Consider the following 21,595-nt stretch of genomic DNA (forward strand, 5'->3'; position numbering starts at 1 on the left):
GTTAATCCTACTTTAATATACTTTCATGCTTACAGTTTATTGATATGGAAATCTCCCTATTGGTTCATTACGGGTTAAGTAATGAAGTGGTAGAAAAATAGGGCATAGTAATGTGTTTAAGTTTTTTTGTTTTTTTTTAATAGTTTCAAAGTTTTCCTCTCACAAAAAATGGTTTTAAAGTTGGGATGAAGTTGGAAGGAATAGATCCTCGTCACCCTTCAATGTTCTGTGTTCTTACCATTGCTGAGATATGTGGTTTTCGGCTGAGATTGCATTTTGATGGTTACTCTGACTGCTATGACTTCTGGGTGAATGCTGATTCACCAGATATATTCCCAGTTGGATGGTGTGAGAAAACAGGTCACAGGTTGCACCCTCCAAAAGGTAAAAAAAAAGATTATTCAAATTACTATCTAAATCCTCTTAAAAGTAAGAAAATAAGGTAATTAATATATAATTAATTTTATACAACAGGATATTGTTTAATTCTTCTGCATATAAAGTACGTACAGAAAATGTCAACCTTCCTGCATCTAAGATAATACAACACTTAACTTTCTTACATGTAAAAGTATAGAAGGCTGTTGGTTAAACCTCCAGTATCTTATGTGTTGATTTTCTTGTTTGCAAAGTTAACACAATAAATTACTGATTAATTCCTCTGCTTGTACAATAAATAAAGCAGGCTTGTAAGTTAAAAATAAATTTTGAAATTCAATCTGTAGTTCAGTTTACAACTCATCATTGAATTATTTATACCACTTTGGGAGTGTCCCATTTTTCATCGGTGACCCTGACTAAGGGCAAATAAAAAGAACAAGACTTCATGTTTTTGTGAAGTGTATATTATATGTGTGGTATTCCCAGATACCTGTTTGACCAGTATAACTCAATGGCAAGTTGTAACTTAAATAACAGATTGGACTTCATAGACATTTTTGGCATTTTAAGCAGTTGTTGGTTGAATAACTGCAAAAATAAATTAGTAGCATCAGTGCTGCAAATGTTTGGAATTTTGTGTGAGTATCAGATCAGAATGGTAAATGAAAGAAATTCCAACTTTCCATACTTTTGCATATTAAGCAACAGAATAAGCTATTAATTAACCCTTCTATAAGTAAAGTTAATACAGTAGGCTACTGATAAACCCTTCTGTATACACATTTAATACAGCAGGCTGTTGATTAACCCTTTTACTAGAGATGGGGGATTCCACCTAACCCATATCCCTCAAAGTAACCATAAAGCAATTTTTAAAATGTACATGTTTACACAAAATCTTGCAAATTATTAGTAAACAGTACAAAGGCATTTGTATACAAAATATCAGAATTTTTAAATTTAATTTTAAGATTTTTTCATTCTTTATTTGCTTGTGTATTTTTCTTTTTGGATGTTGACAATCAAACATGTAAATAAGTTTTGATTTTAAAGTTAAAAATACTTTATGCATCAACAAATCATTGGATTTCACATGTAAGATCTCTGTAACTTCCTAATAACCTCCAGACAATTTTTTTAAAGAAACTCTATTATGTCTTTTATTTTCACTATTGTATCTTTGTATGGGTTTGGTCAATTTGACTGATCTCATAACCACCATAAAAAGTTATGAAGTGGATATAAATTATGCATTTTCCAAGGCATTCTTACCTTTTGCTGACACTATTGCTATTTCTTGATGTTGGTTTTGTTTGTCTAAGCATTGGTCTTGCATGCTTCAGTCTTTCATACTGCACTTAAATGCCCTTGGCAGTACCTAATTTGCAATCTCTCTACCCACATCAGTGCATCCTATATCCTGGCACTGTATATGAGTATCTTACTCAGATAATGTAATCATTCTTTCTCACAAAGCACTGGTCACACTTTTCTCTGATGAAGTGCTGCACCTAGTTCCATTATGGATTGTGATATTTGAGTCCCCTTGTGGATTTCTTTGTAATAATAAAGATGTAATAGATGCTGGTATGAATTCCTGTATTACTGTTGTCAGCATGTTGGTGGATCCAATCTCCCCTATTCCTTCTTTGTTATCTAGCATCTGTTTACAATTTGGGGAGGGGGTCAATTTCAGTTGAAGCTGTCTGTGTTTTGATCTTCTGAGAGATGGAGACATACATTTTGCCTGAGGATGTTTTTTCCTGAGGCTTCTGACATTGCCTTTCTTTGATTTTGATTATTCTGGAAATAATTGGATTCTGTTTTTCTAATGCCTTTCTTTACTAAGTTGGCTTCTTCTGAGTCCAGTTTAGATCAAAAACTCCTTTTCTTTAATTAACCACTTAAGTTTGGGAAATGTTGTGGCTTTCCTCTGGGCATTTGGAATCTATTCCTCCCTTGTTGGTGGAAAGGTCAGGGGGACTACAAACAGTTCTTCGTGGATGTGTGTGGTTCCACTATGGTACATGTAATCACTTTCAACCAGTCACATTTCCTTGACCATCAATCTTGTTCCATGACGTCCTCCCCCCAAATTATTGGCAGCCTATCAGTAGTCCCCACATAGATTTACAGATGAATGGATTCTTCTACTAACTTCTGTCTTGGTCAGATTGAATACTTCTGTTTCTTCTATAGAGATACCTTTATGGAGTGAGTTTGTCTACCTGTTGTAGACTCTGCATGCTATATGTGGCTCCTTTTTTTGTCACTTGATGGTCATGGGTGTCTCAGAGGTGTTTGTACATTGAATTGATTTCAGTTGTTTGCTTTTCATTACTGTAGACCTCTAGATCGTTTTGGGCTTTGGAAACTGACTATATTCAAACCTTAGTTTCAGAGCTGCTCCATTTGAACTGATTTATGTCAATAGTAATGTTAGTTAAGAGTGAGTTACTACTACTGATGTACACCTGGAATTCCTTCTTTGAAGATTTACGAGTACTTCAGGTTCTAGTATTGAAGTTGGTTTTTCATTCAAGTCTCCACCACCATTATCCTCCCAACCTGTGGGGTTTCATTTCACAGCTGTCAGAGTTACTTGTCACTGATGGTTGTGACAGTTGATCCCATTCTTCTAGGATGTTGTTCCTGTTTCACTGCTATACCTGGGATGCAGGAAAATTGATAGACCATTGTTGTTGTTTTTTCTTATCTCAACCAACTCTGTGGTTCTCCCATCTCCTCAGTGGGGTCTTTTCTCACCCTCTGTTGGCATTCTTCACCAGGTTTCTGAATGTCCAAGTTTGAAATTGCTAAGGTATTTCTCAATATTCTCATAGTGAATTCATTTTGCCTTCAGCTTTGTTTCATGTGCAAGGATCAGGTTCTATAGTTCTTGTCTTTGGTCTAGTATCAGCACCACATGTTTTCTGCTGGGCTGTAGAAGTTTTCACCATGTCTTCACCTTCCATCCAACTTCAGGATATAGGAATGGACAGTCAAACTCTTACTTACAGGAGTGGTTGTATATCTCTGCATTTATGGGCATCTCTCAAATCTGTGTTTTGGATGAGGACATGTGCTATCCTTTCAGTAGTCCCAGGGCAGCTAATGAATCTGGAACTTCAATCCACTGGATCTTCAGGTTTCTTTCATCAAAAACAACATCTTAGTTTTTGAGTGAAGGTTGGTTTGGGTCAACTTTACCATTCAAGTGTATCTATATATGTAGGTGTGTGTAGAAATGTCTACCGATCCTCTGTCCCAAGTTTTATGTCTTCATATTTACTTTCCTTCAGGGGTCACAATCAGGTAATTCAGGATATATCAATGAAGGACATATCTTTATTTTGCATCAATAATTTGATCCTGCTATCCAAGAGGAAATAGTGCAGGATCTAGATCTCTTCCATGGAAATATTCTTATAAGACATTTCATCAATTTCACAGTGGATTTTTCAATTTACTGAATGGAGAGATGCATTCTTGGGGATGTTGCTTTTAAAATGTGGTTCTTTCTCTGGGCCCAGCATGGCCAAGCGTGTTAAGGTGTTCAACTAGTAATCCGAGGGTCACGTGTTTGAATCCCGGTTGCACCAAACATGTTCGCCCTTTCAGCCATGGGGGCGTTATAATGTGTGGTCAATCCCACTATTTGTTGGTAAAAGAGTAGCCCAAGAGTTGGTGGTGATTGGTGATGACTAGCTGCCTTCCCTCTAGTCTTACACTGCTAAATTAGGGATGGCTAGCGCAGATAGCCCTGGAGTAGCTTTGCATGAAATGTAAAAAACAAAAAACAAACAATTCTTTCTCTGTGGGGCTTATTTCAATCAAATCAGCCTCCTGGCTTGCCATTTTTCTGGGGTGATGAATTTCTTAGCAAATTGTCAATCTCAGTCCTAATTTTCTCCTGACTATATAGATTGTCTGTAGTGAGGTTTTCCAATGAATTTATTCTTAGTTCAGGTCTTCAGTGACTGCTTTTTTTTCTCATTGATACTCTTAACTACAAGTTTTGGAGTCTCTGGTACCTCATCCTTAGACTTGGATGGGATTGCACATCTGTGCCTTTTTCCCAATTCATCTGTTACTCAGAGTTCTGGCAATGTTTCTGCCCTCTATTTGTGAGCTGTTGTTAGCCCTAGATTGGTTAGCCTAATCATGATTTTTTCTTCTACAATATCATCAAGTGAGTCCACTTCTGCATCTTCCTTTTAAGCTAATCTTATTGAAGCATACCCAATCCCAAATCTTACATCAAGACTTTTCTGAGCTCATAGAAATTAACATCTAAAATTGTCTGAGGGGTGGGCACCTCACTAGGTGTTTCTACCCACTTTACCTAATGTATCCACCATATTTAGTTTTCACCTGGTTTTCACTCTGCTCTAGCTTTGTGTCCTGTTATTTATGCAAACAACTTTTTCATTTACTCTTAATTATTCTAAACATCTGAAAGTTTTGGACTCTTCAAACAACATTTTGAATTACTTAACCAGAATATTAAAGTGGTGTTATATGCCTTGTCTATCAGTCTTAACTTCCATTCACCAGTCTCACATAAGAAATAAAAAAGTAGCAGTTGATATAGAAATAGAAATTAGGATAGCGAGATGTGGGTGCTCAAGCCCACAATGTCCCACATCTATATCACCCTTCACTGCCTGCAGACAGTTGTGGGAAGGTGACTGCTCTCCAAAGTAAAGAAGAAAAATTAATTGAAATAAAAATAAGAAAATAAGGTACTACCATCTGGAGGTAATTTGAAAACGTACCTCTTGAAGTTAGCATTCCAGCCCTCAATTTGGTAGAAAGGCACTAATTGATAAGACAGAAGATGAATTATACTAGTATGAAGTGTCCCATCCAGCTATCTAAACAAATTGGTATAGCTCCCAATCACCACTCATTTAATAAGTCTACTGTGACCAACATACTCTAAATAAGTCTTTATATCCAGCAAGATGTACATCCACATAAAGTAGTACCAAGTTGTTAAATGACCTTATTCATAACTAAAAATAGTTATTAGAAATTTTAAGTAAAATTTCTCTCATTTTTATTTACTTAAATTTATTTAATACATTCTTATATTTGTTACAGAATAGTTTAATAATTTTATTTAAAATTTCTTTATTAAATCCATTAACTATTAATTTTTGAATCAGTATTTCAGTATTACTGATTAAATATTCTAATTTATTTTATTTTATGTATTTTATTTCTTATATGAGACTGGCAAATGGCAGTTAAGACTGACAGACAATGTATCCCCACTGCAATGTGGGTCCAACTTCTGCAGTCACCTTCAAATCCAAGGGTATATTTTATAATCCAACATTATAGTTTGACCCTGGGATCTTTTTAATTAGTGCAGCTTTTTTTTGTTTATTTTTGTTTCAGCTTGTTTTTTAAGGTATAACAAACTAATATCTGTTTTTAAATATAAGCAAGTTTCATTCAATGGTATACTGTCATTCTTGGACTTCATGAGTTAAGCAGAAGAGGATTTCTGTCCATTGGAAATAGGGAATCATGATTACTGCTTGCACTGTCTCCAATGTGACATTTTTCTGGAGTCCCCATTTTATTTACTTTTCCCCTTTTTTCTTCCAGTGGAGCACAGGGAATCCTTACCACTTTTTGATTTCTTGTTGCTGGAATTGTGGACTATGGAGGCTTCATTCTGAGTGAGTTTTGAAATTTATTTTATGGTTCATACTCATGATTATCCACTCAATGAGAAGAGGATGAAGCTGGTTTCCTACCTTCCTTTTTCTCCTCAGTGCTTTTTCCCAGGTAGAGAGCAATAGAAAGAAAAGTAAAATAGTAGATTGGAGCAAGTCCAGCCTATTGCAGGATCCTACTTGTAATACTGGGTGTTTGGAATCGTATCACTCTTTTCCTACAATTGTAAACAGTAGAGGGCCCCTCTTATCATTAATTCTAGTTGCCAGAGGTTCTTTACCTGTTCCTGTGGTTGAGTTTGAAGGATTTCATCTGCCTTCATAATATCAGCCTACAGGACATATGTACAGTGTTCCTACAGTTGAATGTATATTTTGTATTCTCCTCATAATTCTGGGTGCAAGGTGTCTTCCCTGTATTTACGGTTGGGTGAGTTCTGGTTTCTGCTCATAATATTAGTTACAGATTCTATCCTTTTCTTACTTACAGTTGAGTTGAGGCAACTTCACAACCCTGTAATAACATGTTTAGTTTATTATACTTCTAGCTCCTACAGTGTTTCTCTGGTTTTGACTAAAAGCTAACTTTCTTTTCACATTTCCAGCTGCTTGACATATATCACATGGTTTACTAATGGTAGGGGTTGCTAAGTCTGTATAGCATGGTCCACATGCCCTCTCCACTATATTTATGCTACATTATGTTACAGTATATCTTTTTTTCATCCACAACCTTCTAATTTTGAGAACAAGTTAGGGAATCTTGTCTGTCCAATTGAGGTTCTGTACATAAATAGTTAATTTTGTTTATATTTTACTATGTATTGCATCTCTTGTAATGAATAGCATTTGTGCATATCTTTCTAATGCTGAGGACAAGTTATGAAACCTCATCTGTACGGTTAAGGTTGCATATTTAGCTGCATATCCCAGGTTCTTTTCTTACTTCAAGGGTGAAGAGCATACCTTTTCTTTTAGTAGTGCAATTATCCCACTTGTGTGTCTTGGTGAATACCTGTAATCCTGTTATGTGTAAGAGGCAATACTGCATGTTAACATTTTTTTTATGCTGAAAATGTGTTTCTGATAGGTACTTGCATCCATTCACATACTTCTCATCTTCCTCCTCATGGCTGGAATTCTTATAAAACTTGCCTATTCTTGAAAGCAAGCATTGAGCAGAAGTAACGGAAGTAATAATAATCTATATGTACCAATATAGATTACACAATACTATCAGTGAAGTGTAATCACATGATATGTACATGTTACAAAATGGTGAGAAATTTAAGGGATATAAAGAATGATGTGCTAGTTACAAAAAAAATGTTTTAGCAATGCTTAGGGGTCAAAAAAGTATCGAGATGGCTATGTAAGAAAGGGAAGTACCTCTCAGAAATACGTTTTCAGTGTAAGAAAATTTTACATTTTTAGACCCAAGTACAGCTTAGTCTGATAGATTATAATGGAGTGCTATAATATTGATATAGTAATTTATGATTTTTTGTTATTTCCATGTGGGTAATTTAACAAGACTCAACAAATTATGACAAGCATCAAACAAATATAAAATTTGTAAATTTCTTTGTTACACATTTAACCCATCTCTACACTGTATAAGCTAATCTCTAGTTATCTGATGTTTTCTCACTAAAGAAAATTTTTGAAGCTTTCAAACAAATAAATTAACATAAAAAATACTTTCAAAATTTGCAAACAAATGGAGCTGAAAGGACAAGTTACAGAATCTGTAGAAAAAAAAAATCATTTAAATCTGTTTATTCTTTTATATGACTACCTAATTCTAGCTGTATCCAATCTATTTAAGCTTTCATTATAGCTGCTATCAAAGTTGTTTTTCATTAATGAATAATCAAACTGCTTGATGCAGCAACATAAAAAGATTTAAATCAAGGATCACACAAAAACTTGGTGGAAAGTTTTAAAAATAAAGAAATGGATAATGCATAATCAAAGGGTAAAAGAATCATAGCAAAAATAGTTTTTTTTTGGAATGAGCAGAAAATATATAAAAATAAAAATTGACAAATTGTTTTGTTTGAGGCAAAACTCTATGCAGCTGTGCAAAATGAAAGTATGCACTTTCTTCTTCATGAATTACTCTAAATAAATGTAAGAAAATGAAAAAATATTAATTTCAAAATATCTTACTTAAAGTTAAACTTGTTGAAATATATTAGAAATAACTCATAAAGTTGATATTGACCCTTAACAGTGGGAATGTTATAGTAGCAGCTCACCACAGATGTAAAATATTAGGGAAAAATTTTTCTTAAACATAACCTTTAGCATTTTTATTGTGAATTTTGAACAAAATATATAAGAAAAAAGAAAAGCATAATAAAGACTTATTTATTACAAGTTCAAATGTTTCTTAGGTTATGAAAATCATGAAAACACTCTCCAGTGTGTAGTACTATTCTACATTCTTTACACCAGGTAGTTGTCATCCTTTGTTTCTTTTCTTGTTGTAAGCATTCATTCACAACATTGTCTTTGTTCACTTTTTCTAACTTCTGAGGATGGAATGCTTTCTAAAAAGTGCTGAGAAAATGCTTCTTTTCCAACAAGTCTATTGGAAACAGTAAGAATTCCTGGGACAGGTCTTGTCATTCTTCCATACCTTTTCAATAATTGGTAAATTACATTGTATCTAAACTGCATCAGTGGTGGCTCCTTGACAGTTTTTGCTAGATGCATATTATAAGAATTCAAAATTGAAATATCAATTAGGTGAAAAAAGAGCTTCTTGTACCACTTTATGCATTTACAAAGGCAATCAATTTGTCCAATTTGTATGTCACTTTTGTCAACTAGCCTTATGTTCATAATATAATCTAAAACCACATCGTGCTTGGTTATTGGTTGTTTAGTCTTATAATCATCCTTTCCACTGTATTTCATCTCACCTTTATGTACTGTACTAGGCAAAGTAACAGGACATTTGTTTTATTACTGAAGTGCTAAAATATTCCCTTGCTTCTTGGTCTCATTATCTTCCTTCTTCGGAGGTGCAAATTTAGACATGTTTTTCTAATTAGTTCTAACTGTTCCACAAAAACCAGTCTTATTTTCAAAGAGAAAGTTGCATATTTCCAGACTTGTATAATAATTATCAGTATATAATATATAACCTTTTCCAAGATAGTTTATCATCAATTGCTTGACAACTTATTCTGAAAACCCTAAACAGGGATATTTGGGGACATCTACATCACTTGCAGAATAGATAATCATATCTATTACAATTCTGTCTTACAATCTTGTAATACAAAGATTTTTATTCCAAATATATGATGCTTGCTTGAAAACAATGCTACCCTTAAAAATAATCAATGATTCATCAATAACTACTTATTGAAATGTAGAAAAAGATTCCTTAGTTTTTTCTTCACCATTGTAATCACTATTCGAACTTTCCATAATTGATCATTTATATTCATTTCTTTATTATTTGCAAAGTACAAATATCTAAGAATCTCCCTGAATCAATCTTGAGTAATGTTCTTTGGTAAAATTTAAGTTCCTATAAGGGGATCATTCTTCCAATAATCAGACAACACACACTTTATTTACATGTGACATAAGCATCATCAGATCAAAAAAAGTATACATCATTTTCTTAAAAGTTGAATCTTCCCATTTCTTACTTTGTAAAGTAAAGGGAGTGCTACTGTCGCTTTCTTTGGATTTCAAGGATTTACAAAACTCATAATATCATAATTTTTATTGTCTTCAAATTTGTTTGGTACAGAGCCATCAAATACAAAATCAGACTCCTCTTGGCACACCCACATGTCACATACTCTCATTCAGGATTTGTTATATTAGGTTGAGGAATAATTTGTGAGCGTTTTTAAATAATTTCATTCAAGCATTACATGCAAGACTATACAATACTTCAATGCATGAACACATTACACCCAAAACATTTATTATGATACTTTATTTCATGTAATACCTAGGTATATAGTATGCATTGTTTTAAACGAAATTGCAAGAAATTAAATGCGAAAAGCAGATGGTGTCGAAAATGCTCGATTTTGTTCACTTGACATTCTATTTAATGAGCTGAAAATGAAAGCAAAAATTAAAGACATATGAAAATCAAACACACCATCTATTAGAGCAAAAAATTATCTACCAAATGACATGAAATATTTTGCGAAAGCGTTTCATTTATGAATATATTTTTTTAACTTGAAAAAACGCTCACGAATTATTCCTCAACCCAATACTTCCCTCTTACTCCTGATGCTATATTATGAAGAGAAGGTTTGTCCACTTTGATGTTGCTTACCTTTTCACCACAGTTCTGGTCACTTGAAGCACATTACTGTATGGCTACATATTGGGATCCATTCATAAGTGTGTAAAAATATATATACCTTGCAGTCCATTTCCCCTAACCACCAATGTGAGATATAAAGATCATGGACTTATAATTCCAACCCCAAACAATGACAGATCATGCAAAATTCCACCTACAGTGCATGAAATAAATTCTGGATGAAGAGCATACTTGTTCTGGATATAATGTAATTCCCCACGTTAGAATGCCAATCTTCTGTTGGCACACTCATGATCTATGCAGACACTTTCACACCAGCCCTTCCACCTTCTCAATGTGAGAGGAAGCAAGTATGTTTTGGGAAGTTAACATTTCCTTAAATTAAAAATTTATTTTCAATAATACCTATATCCTTTTACACTTTTCCATCTTTCCTCTTCTCTAAGAGCTGGTTTTAGAGATTGCAGATTAGTCAGTCTCAAAAAAAGTGATAACATTATCTGAGTGTGGTGCTTATTTACAGTACCAGGATAAAATGTGCATTGATGTAGGTGGAAAGTATCATGAGACAAATATTACACTTTAAATCAAGTGGAGCATAAAACTCTGGAGCAAGTGAGAGAAAATCAGACCAATGCTTCGATGGACAAAGGAAAAACCCTGCAGGCAACTAATAGCTGTAATGTGAGAGGAAATAAGCATTATTTGAAATACATTTCCGGTTAGAGAAAATAAAAATGTTAACTTCTGATTAGTTGATTATTTGTGTGCAAGTCAGTTTACTCACAGTTTTAATTAACTTATTGTTGGAATTATTGGAAACACTATTTAAATTATTTGATTATTTTTGTGATAATAATCAATTTATTGTAATTTTGATTGGTTTACGACCCACTAAATGATGTAATAATCTTTCACAATTAATCAAATTACAGTTAAATCATTTAATGTCATGAAAATAATTTTTGGTTATTCCAGTTATTCAGTAATCAAACTATTGTCATTATGATTTGTCTCTGTTATTTCTGATTAATTCATGTCTGTGCAGTCAGATTGATTTGTGTCATTACTCATGTAAGTAATAAACAAATCAAAATTAGTGATTCAAATTACTACTGTTTCCAATTATTTTAACTGAGTATTCAGAATATCATCTTTATGCTGTTTTATAATTAAACACAGTTGCACAGTAGAGTGTATGTGTTTTGCTTGTCATAAGTATTGAAACCTGGTTTTTATTTTTAGGTTATTTTTATGTCATTTTCTAAGGATAATCTCTGTTTTGTTTGTTTATTTTTAGAAACTCACTCATATTAGATCTAAAGTGTTTTATCAATTTTGTTGCAACCTTGTATTAATCTTTTTTATGTAACTGGGATTAGCTATAAATAACTAGTTTCACTTATTTGAAACTTCAGTGCATAATTGTAGAATGAAATACGAAAACCTACAGTTTTACAGCAATATAAATGATAGTACTTTATATAATTAAAGATATTAAATACTTGCTGACTGTGCTCTGGATGGAAGTTACCTAAATTTATGATTAGCAAAAGGTTATTTTAGGATGTGAAATGTTGCATCTCATATATGTTATAAAACCAATGCACAGAAAAACTGTAAAACACAAAATGTGAAACTGCAAGTTTGCATGTATTTCCACATGGACCCAACAAATCTTCATGCCAAATTTGTTGAAGACCCATCAACAGAAAGCAAAGTAGTGGTAAAAAACACCCATAAAAATGCAAAACTAAAAATTTGTATCTTCCTATGGACCCAATGAATGTCCATACCAAATATGGTGAAGATCCATCCACATAGGTGAAGTAGTGGTAATAAACACAAAATTTCCCATATAAAGTGGCAAAACACAAAGCTCAGTATCAGTTTTGATAAATATCCATCCACATCTTGTGAAGTAGTTGCATAGATGTACAACAGATGGTACTATTATATTTATTATAAATGTATGTATTTAGTCCTAATGAGTTGTAATTTAAAAAAAAATCCTTGTTAGCTAGCTTTTATTTTATTTTACTTTTCAAGTTGTGTACATTTATTGAAATACTTGCATATATAATATTATGATACCAAACACTAGAAGTAAAATTAAGAACCACAACTCATAAAGTGCAGTAAAGTTTACATATTGTTTGTTTTTATACTTACTACATCCAGGATGGAACCTGAAAGACTTTGTTTGGAACCAGTATCTGAGACTCAGTAAAGCTCAAGCTGCCCCAAAAAATTTATTTTCTTGTAAAAACTCTCAGGTATGATTTCACTGTGATAGCATTGTTGATGTTTTCATAACTTGCAATGTTTTCAGATATTTAGTGATCAAGAAAATGTTTAGTTGCCTTGTGTGTTTATTTTACTTTTTGTTGTTGTTAAATTTATAACATATTGTGAAACACAGGTGAATAATAATAGGCTTATTCATTAACATTGTTATAAAAAATAATTTCAACTCTGTATTTGTAAGTTCTGAAATAAACATTTAATATAAATATCTGATATATATATGACAATAAAACTGCTTTTGGGGCAGGCTATGGCCTAGTAGTTAATATGCTCAACTGAGGATCCAAGGATCCATAAGTTGTACTCCACTGCCACAAAAAAAAAATGTCTGCTCTCTCAAGCCATGGGTGTAATATAACTATTTGATTAGAATAGTCAAAGAATTGACAGTAGGTACTGTTAATCCTTTCATAACAGGCAGGAATGACACATTTTAGAGAGCTATTTTCAAAATTATTATTTTCAATATTACTAAATATATTTGCTATTACTTATGTCAAAAATGAATATTTCAAATTTTAATATTATTTGTTTCAAATTCTTAATTTAAAAAGAAAATTGAAGAAAAAAGTAGTAAATATTATTTTATGCATATTACATAACACTTCCTGCTTATTTATTTTTTAAATTGTTTAATTTGTAATTACTTATGCCTACCACACAATGTGTGCAGTATTTAATAAATTAGAAACTCAAATTGGTGATTTCAGCGAATTATAGTTAAAAATAAGGTCCTCCTGCCTCTTTGATTTGCTAAGATATATGTATAATTAGTCAATCCTAGTAGTTTGGCTCCCTCTACTACTACATTCTTTCAAAACCTTTTTTCTGGTCCCACCTACTTTTATTTTTTTAAGAATTAATGACCATTAGAAAGAGCAATTGCTTGTTTACATAAATCTTATAGCTGTATGTAAACAGCTTGAAGAATAAAACTGTAATTTTACCAAAACTGTTGAAGTGTGATGGTTGTTGTTGCTCTGAAGTGAAATGGGAATTTTTAAAACTCGCGTAAAGTTTGTTTAGACACCCAAGTAACATATTAGTGTTTTGTGTGCACTAATATAGTAAGTTGATATTTTTTTATTATTTTATAACAAAACTAATAGTACTACACCTGCCACTTGCTATAATAAATGAGTCTTTTGGCAAGTCTTAGCACATTCACTGCTTGAGCACAAAGTCTCATAATCACCACAAGTATTCAAAATCCTTGTTTTTGAAGTATATTTTCTTTATTCATGTAGGCTTTAAAAAAATAACTAAAATTTAAGCATTTATTTATAAATACACGTTATGTGTGGTAGCTGAAATTCCCCATATTTAGCAAAATATCAGTATTATAGTTAGAGGTTTGTACTTTGACTTTGTAGGTCCAAAAAGTTAGTCCTGCTGAATTTGTATAACTCTTATAATCGTCTAAATTGAAGTAAGATAAAAGGAAATGATGAAACTCTAGCAGCTAGAAAACTTTTCAAAAATTTTAGAAAGATAAAATACTCTACAAATATCTGCAGAATAAAGTTGTTCATAAGTAATATACATCTGTAAAATGAGTAATGCACATACAAATTGCATGAATTAATATCAAGTTATACATATTCTAATGTAAAATGAATACAAATGTTGATGCATAATAAAAGGAACAACCAGAATGAAAGGATAAAAAACAACAACATACCTAATGTTATACACAAGCAAAACTGAACTATATCAGTGAATGTAAGTTTGCATAGGTATTTTACTATAAACATTTTAGACATTGTAAACTGATTTTAATGCATGAAAAGGAGCATCACTACTGTATGAATAGGAAAAGAAAACTTTACAAAATATTTCAGTAAAAATTTAATATACAAAGTAACCACTGATGAACTTTGAAATACAAACATTAAAATATTTAAAGAAAAAATATAAACAAAGGAAGAGAGCAGATATAGATAAAGAATTAACTTCTTTGAAGAGTAACACCAGTGTTGTACTTTTTTAAATGTTTAATACATAGAAATTCAATACATCTGTTTGTTACTTTAATTTCTGGGTGGGGTGGACTGCATATCCTCCTGTGACTTCTATCAACAGTTGTTGGGAAATGCTTGCCAGGAGTGAGTCTCAGAGGTGATGAGTTCTGCACAGTTCTTGAAAGTGACATACCAGAAGGATTTAGGACTTGGTCTGCTTTGAAGTTGAGGCTTAAAGATAGGTCTATCCTTAAAACATTTATCACAGTTAGGGTCAGCTCTAGGAAAAGCATTAGTATTGTTATTGAAATGTAAGTGTGAATAGCAAAAAACCTGTTTCTAAAGAAGATATTAACAATCTAAGGATTATAGGAAGCAAAATAGGTAGACCAATAGTCAGAAAGAGAAGGATAAGGCTTTAGTTCCATTGTTAAAGTTAAACCAATTATGCTAAAATCTCAGAGTATGTAACATCACTCTATTTGAACTTTTTTTGTTGTTATTGGTCCACCTTCTAGCTGGTGTCTGTGATTTGCAAACTGGTTACTTCACAGTTATACTTAAAGTTGCTACAGTGAATAAAAGTTGAAATATATCAATAATTATATTCAAAGAGGTGACCTGTCTGAACACAGGTACAGAGGTATGTTTATTTTCTCCTCCTTGGTTAGCTGCTGCCAGGTTCAGGTATCATTAGTCCTAGTACACACAGCATCTCTACTCTTTCCCCTACTCTTCCTAGCCCTGCCTTTTTTTTATGTGGTGGTGGTAGTGTAGCTGGCCTGGGTGGTTCCTTTACATCAACATCTAATGAAAACCATCTAGCTACTTCTTCATCTGTCCATAGAACAGAATCAAGAGTCTGTTCTGTCTGAGGTTATCAAGTTTTATAGACTTATTCTATTAAAGGCATAACAGTTGATTTATCAGCTTCCTCATCTGATAATTCCCCTGACAAACTGCTGCTTTCATCTGAAGAGAAAGTTGCACAGCGTAAAAACTGCTTCTCTTTTTTATTGAGAATATTTTTTCTCAATTCATATAACTTTGCTTTCAGTTCTCTTTTAGCTCCCATTTGTGAAAAAAAAAAATGTATATATTAGATTTGACATCATGTATTCTCTGTTGTATAACATTATTATGTGTTACATGATGTGTAATAGTTCTTTACATGTGTATATTATGCTAAAATATAGAAACAGCTAAAATGCATTTTAATCAACAACTATATACTAAAACTATTGAACAAAGGTTCCAGATGTATTATAAATACTAATTACTTATTTCCAGGAAAAAAAGTCAGTAGCAAGAAATATGCTTCAAGTAGAATGTGTTTGCTTGATAATAATTCATCTACATTTTTCAACAAAGTGTAAAGAAACAACCAAAGCCACAGTGTTTGTCTGAATTTGAATTCTAGCAAACAATAACTGGATTTGAAACCTGAATGTTTATTGGTTATTGAATAAGTTTGCTGAAAAGGAAGTACGATTTCACAAGCATGTGTACTAATAAGACTTTTGTACACCTCTACAGTATACCACTAAACTTCTCTAACATTCCAGAAAGATTACCAGTATTCCAAGAATTGCTATGTTTATTGTATGGGCACTGAACCATGTAATAAACATTTTGACAGATTCTTGTTGCTGCAATGAATACTTGATATAAGATACTAAATTTAAGATACATGCATAAGCCAATAAATTCAACATTCTATTGTTGGCATAAAAGTTTTTTGTATACTGTGTAAGTGCAGTGTGATTATTAATGTTAAATATCATGGAAAACACTGTAAGATATATAATACAATACATCAAACATCCTGTTCTCAGAATGGGATTCAAGTCAACTGTCCCTTCACATGTGCATTGTTGCCTTTGATGGTATCATATTACATTGTGACATAAAAACTCCACTGACACAAGCTGTGGTTTGTTGCTTTATTTTCTACTTCAGTCATAGACAGTAAAATACAGATGGAAAATAAATGTTGAATGCTTAGCAGTTGAAACTCTCAAGAGAAGCATTTTGATATCTTATGAATAATAATCAAGAAAACAGGGAAAAGCTTTTAATTTTGCTTTTGATTTTACAACTTTTCATTATACTTTGACAATTTGTCTACTGATTGAAGAATAAAATATATTGTTAGGATAGAGGTAATAGCAGATAAAATGTAAAGTTTTATTATAATAAAATCTTTCATGTTTAGGATGTTTTAATGTAGATGTTGAATATATTTATTAATGTAGATATAAAGGTGTTCCTACACTCAGTTACACAACCACCTTCAAACATGTGGTCAACTATTGGTCACTAAACCTTTCTTTCTTTGTAAGCTTGACCATGACAGAAGAAGGTTTAAACGATGTTCACTCCTCTACATAGTGCTTTCTCTACCCATACCAGCCATTTTTACATATATAATTTTCTATACAAGTGGGTTTTCTCGTCATTATTAAAAAAAATATTTAATGGCATAATGTTTACTATAAGTCTGCCAAATGTGAAAGTACACATACTGCTTCAAAAGTTATAGTATTAAAGCTATATACAAGTAATAATGATCACATGGTTGGTCTCTGGGACTGAGCTCATGATAAAAGAGTTAATTAATTAACTACCTGTCTTCTCTTTAGTTTCTCAGCTCATAATTGGAGTTGGCTAGTACAGAGTGCCCTTGTGTAGCTATGCATAAAGCTATGAAATTAGCCAAACTAAATTGTATTGCTTTTGATAATAATTGTGCACATTAAAATGAAATATGACATGACAGAAAAGAAAATTTATTCAACAACACATTGTTTAGCTTTTAAAAATAAAGAATTCAACTTATGCCTTCATTTTTTCTGTCTATTAAAAATGAGTACATTACATAGTTTAATTCTAAAATATACAAATTAAACAAAAGCCAAAAGATACATTTTAAACAAAAATTGTAGTAATTTTCTCTCTTTTTCAAGTCACTCCAAGAAACAAGTTGGTATGTCAGTTGCTTTATGTTTCTTATTTCAGTTCTTTCTTTGTTTGTTTGTTTGTTTTTTTATACAAGAATGCATGAACTATGCTGTCTCTAAAAGCACATAGGAATTGGTTTTATTACCATCAGTCTGTAATAGATGCCATGCTATATTCACCATTTTTCAATGGCTTACATCTGAACACGAATTTGTCAACTTGATCTCATAATATTTTATATATATATATTAAAATTATAGTCATTTATACCTACTTATGAAATAATTGTTACTACTGGATTTAGATTTTGGTGAGATGTTATTACACATTTTTATGAAAAGCTCTTTTCTGTTTCACAGCAAGTCACTCCTCACGGGTTTCGTGTGGGAATGAAACTGGAAGCTGTCGACAAGAAAAACACAACTCTTGTGTGTGTGGCAACTGTGACTGATGTGCTAGATACCCGGTTTCTGGTCCATTTTGATGGTTGGGATGATATTTATGATTACTGGGCTGACCCAACTTCACCATATATTCATCCAATCAACTGGTGTAGAGATACAGGGCATGTCTTAACACCTCCAAATAGTATGTGTGTTTGTTTTTCAAAATGTGCATATTTTCTCACTGCTGAATATTACCTGGGCTCTAATACCTGGGCCTTCTGTGTTAATAGTGGTTTTTGGAAATGTACAGTTTCTGTCTTGTGTTTCAGAGTTGGTTTCTGAGATATTGAAGATATAAAGTTAACGTCTACCCAAAATGCTTTTTGTTATGGTGTAAAAATTTGTTTAGCACAATTATTCTTTAGTTTCATTGTATTTATTCAATTTAATTCTTGAATAAAATGTTGTTATTATAGACTGCAGTGATCCTGAAAATTTTACTTGGGAGCAGTACTTGACAGAAACAAAATCACAAGCTGTGCCTGCTCGAGCTTTCAAGCAACGACAATCTCATAGTTTTAAAGTCAACTGGAAGCTAGAGGTAGTTGATGGAAGAAATCCTATGTTAGTTAGGGTATCAACAATCGTTGAGACTTCAGCTCATGCTGTTAAGATACATTTTGATGGATGGTCTGATGCCTATGACTACTGGATGGATGATGATTCTCCTGACCTCCACCCTGCTGGGTGGTGTTTTCGAACTGGTCATCCCTTACAACCCCCTATAGGTTTGTATTTTTCCCAATGAAAAATTAAAGGTTATGTTAACTTTCTATTGTGATTACATTTTTTTTCTTGTTTCAATTATTTTAATACCATGAACTGATTTATTGACTGATTTTTTAACATAATACCAAAGTAAAGATTAACCCTATGGGCATGGGAGGGTCTAAGTGCACATCATGACAATCTTTACAGGGGTCTGCAGTAAATTTAATGGTTTATAATGCTAAAATCCATGTTTAGCTTCCCATGGTGAGCATAGCATAGATAGCCTATTGTTTAGCATTGTGTTTAACAAAAAAAAAACTACTTTTTACAGAGTTATATTCAAAATTTCATTGTACTACTTTATTATTCAACACATTATAGATGCTTACAAGAGAGAATATAGAATGTCAACCCCTTTATGCTTTCATAAGATATTACCATATATGTTCAACTAACATTGACATTTTCCTCCCATATCCTCTGTCTTTTAGAAAGTTTTTATAATTCTCTCTGACAATTGTTATAATACATGTTTGCAACCAATAGAAAAAGCAAATTCTAAACTACATTAAACAGCTTTCAGTTATTTGCGTGGTAAAAGTCGACAGTTTGCTGTGAGGACTAAAGACATTGTTCTAAGTAGTAATGGAATTTTTTAAATATGTATATATAATGTAGTAAGAAAGCCAGATAAATTACTTATTTCTGGACATTCTATTCTAGTGTATGTTATGTTTGTGTGCTGAAATTGATATTTGCAAGTTACATGAATCATATTTGGACAGCCAACAGTGTGAACAAAAATAGGGTTACTAAATAATGCATCCAAGTGCAAAAAGCTTTGTGGCTAAAGTAAATGCTAAATTACTTAGTTTTTATGTATATTTTTATTTTTATGTATGTTTTAAAAATGTAACTAAAATGTAAAAATTGGAAACTTATTACATTAGATAGTAAAATATAAGTTAAAAGAAAGAAAGAAAAACTTCATTCTGAAAAATAGATGTGGTCTACTTTATTTAACAGTTTACATTAATCTGCCCTATCTCTTGATGGGTGACTTATTGCTTTATGTTAGTTGGACTTGGTTCAAAGAGCAATAAAATTTAGTTATATGGTTATAAGATTTGTCAAATTGACTTAGCCCACCTCCATAGGATTAAAAAATAAGAAGAATATGCAAGGGAAGTATGAACAATGTGCTTACACATTTGAGAAGGTGGATGACATTTCCAATCATGTGCATATTTTTTCATAAGGTTACAAAATTCCAAGTGTCTGATGTTAAGTGATTTTGCATACTCTCATGAAAGAGGGCTTTTTTACTCAACTTGCTTTCATTGGTAGAAAAACTTTGTTATCTTATTGTTGTGTTATGTCTAGCTTCTTGAATCAGTGAAGATGTTAGTTGGTTACTTCAATAACAGCCACAGTTAATGGCTGGTGTTTGGATTTTAATCTCTTGGACTCTTTTTTTTTTTAAACTCTTCAGTTTCTTTCTTTCTTCCTTTTTCTTTTCTCTTAGAATTTCTGTTATTTTTCCACCCTGTTGCTTGTTCTGCACTGGCAGAAGAGATGGATTTCATTCACTGGATATAATCTATTTGTTCTTTTAGTCATATTTTCAGATATACTGCCTCTTCTTCTTGTTTGTCTTCATAGTTGTACAGTTTTGTAAATCATTTCTTTAGTTTTAAATTTATCTGTTGTTTTTTACATGAGTTATGAAATCTTTGGCTAAATAGTAATTGAACTTACACTTGAAAGGTTCCTTCAACTTTTCTGAACAGTGTTGCTGATTCAGAATATTTGTACATGACATTACATTTTTAGAGACTTTGTTTTGCCTGTTTTCAGGATATCCATTAGTCTTTAATGTTATCTTGGCGTGTCATATTTCTAATGCATTTCACTGTAAACTTTAGGTGTTTGTTGAGAAGAAAACCAGTTATGCTTTTTTTATAGCTTTAGGATAGTTTTTGATGTTAAGATATCCATCTATATATTTGTTGGCTAGTTGTAAGATGATTTTCTTGGCATTCTGGAAAGGAAAGGTTTTGTTTCTTTAAAGAGTATGAAATTAATTTTATGTTGGAATTTCAGAATTTAGGTGTTGTGAAAAGTATTCTACAGTAGAAAAAATATGGTGTTTATACAAAGATTTATAAGAAAGTGTTTGTGTAGATAATGTAGTACAGGAACTTCTGTGTTTAATTTTCTTTTACATCTTCAAAATTATATGGAGATGTGGAAGATCTCTTCATATGGAATGTTGGAGCACATGTGTTACATTTCAAAATTGGCAAGTATATCACTGGTTTCTACATGTATACTCTTTATTAAGTTACAAAACGTTTGTGTTTTATCTAATCTTCTCCTTTTGGTTTCAAGAGGGGATATGATTGAAGCTAATAACTTGATAGTGTGGAGACCTTATTTCTGTATATCACTGGCTATATGTAGGTTATAGTAATACCTCAAGTTTATAGATTTTTGGAAAAGTGTAGATTTGGGGAGAGTGAGGTGTTATTCTCTAATCTTCTTTGTTTACTTTAGTTTGTTGGTTTTATCTATTAAAATATTGTATTTAGATTTTTTTTCTGTATTTTTAAGTGTAAATGAGGTTTTTAAATTTGTTTTAGTAATATAATTTGTCTAGTACTACAGCTGCATTGCATTTGTAAGCTGGTAAATGATGATCTTTACCAGAGTAGTAGCTGAATATTCAAAATCTTTGGGGCACTGACTCCAAACCCTCTATAAATTTGAAGACTTTAGGGGTGGGGTGGCAGCACAGTGATTTACAGAAAGAAAACACATCTCTGT

The 21,595-nt window shown here is 32.1% G+C and overlaps 1 protein-coding gene across 12 annotated transcripts in view; it reads left to right on the forward strand.

Moving 5' to 3' along the window:
• The window catches only part of l(3)mbt (lethal (3) malignant brain tumor), a 96,350-nt gene that overhangs the window by 49,709 nt on the left and 25,046 nt on the right, over positions 1-21,595 (forward strand). For all 12 annotated transcript variants that reach the window (XM_076463840.1, XM_076463839.1, XM_076463844.1 and 9 more), the window contains 4 exons: positions 144-384; positions 12,565-12,659; positions 17,972-18,200; positions 18,475-18,786. In XM_076463840.1, coding sequence (XP_076319955.1) covers positions 144-384; positions 12,565-12,659; positions 17,972-18,200; positions 18,475-18,786 — 877 coding nt within the window. The remainder of the gene's footprint in view (positions 1-143; positions 385-12,564; positions 12,660-17,971; positions 18,201-18,474; positions 18,787-21,595) is intronic.

This window comes from Tachypleus tridentatus, chromosome 10 (assembly GCF_004210375.1).
Source record: "Tachypleus tridentatus isolate NWPU-2018 chromosome 10, ASM421037v1, whole genome shotgun sequence".
In the NCBI taxonomy this organism is placed as follows: Eukaryota; Metazoa; Arthropoda; class Merostomata; order Xiphosura; family Limulidae; genus Tachypleus; species Tachypleus tridentatus.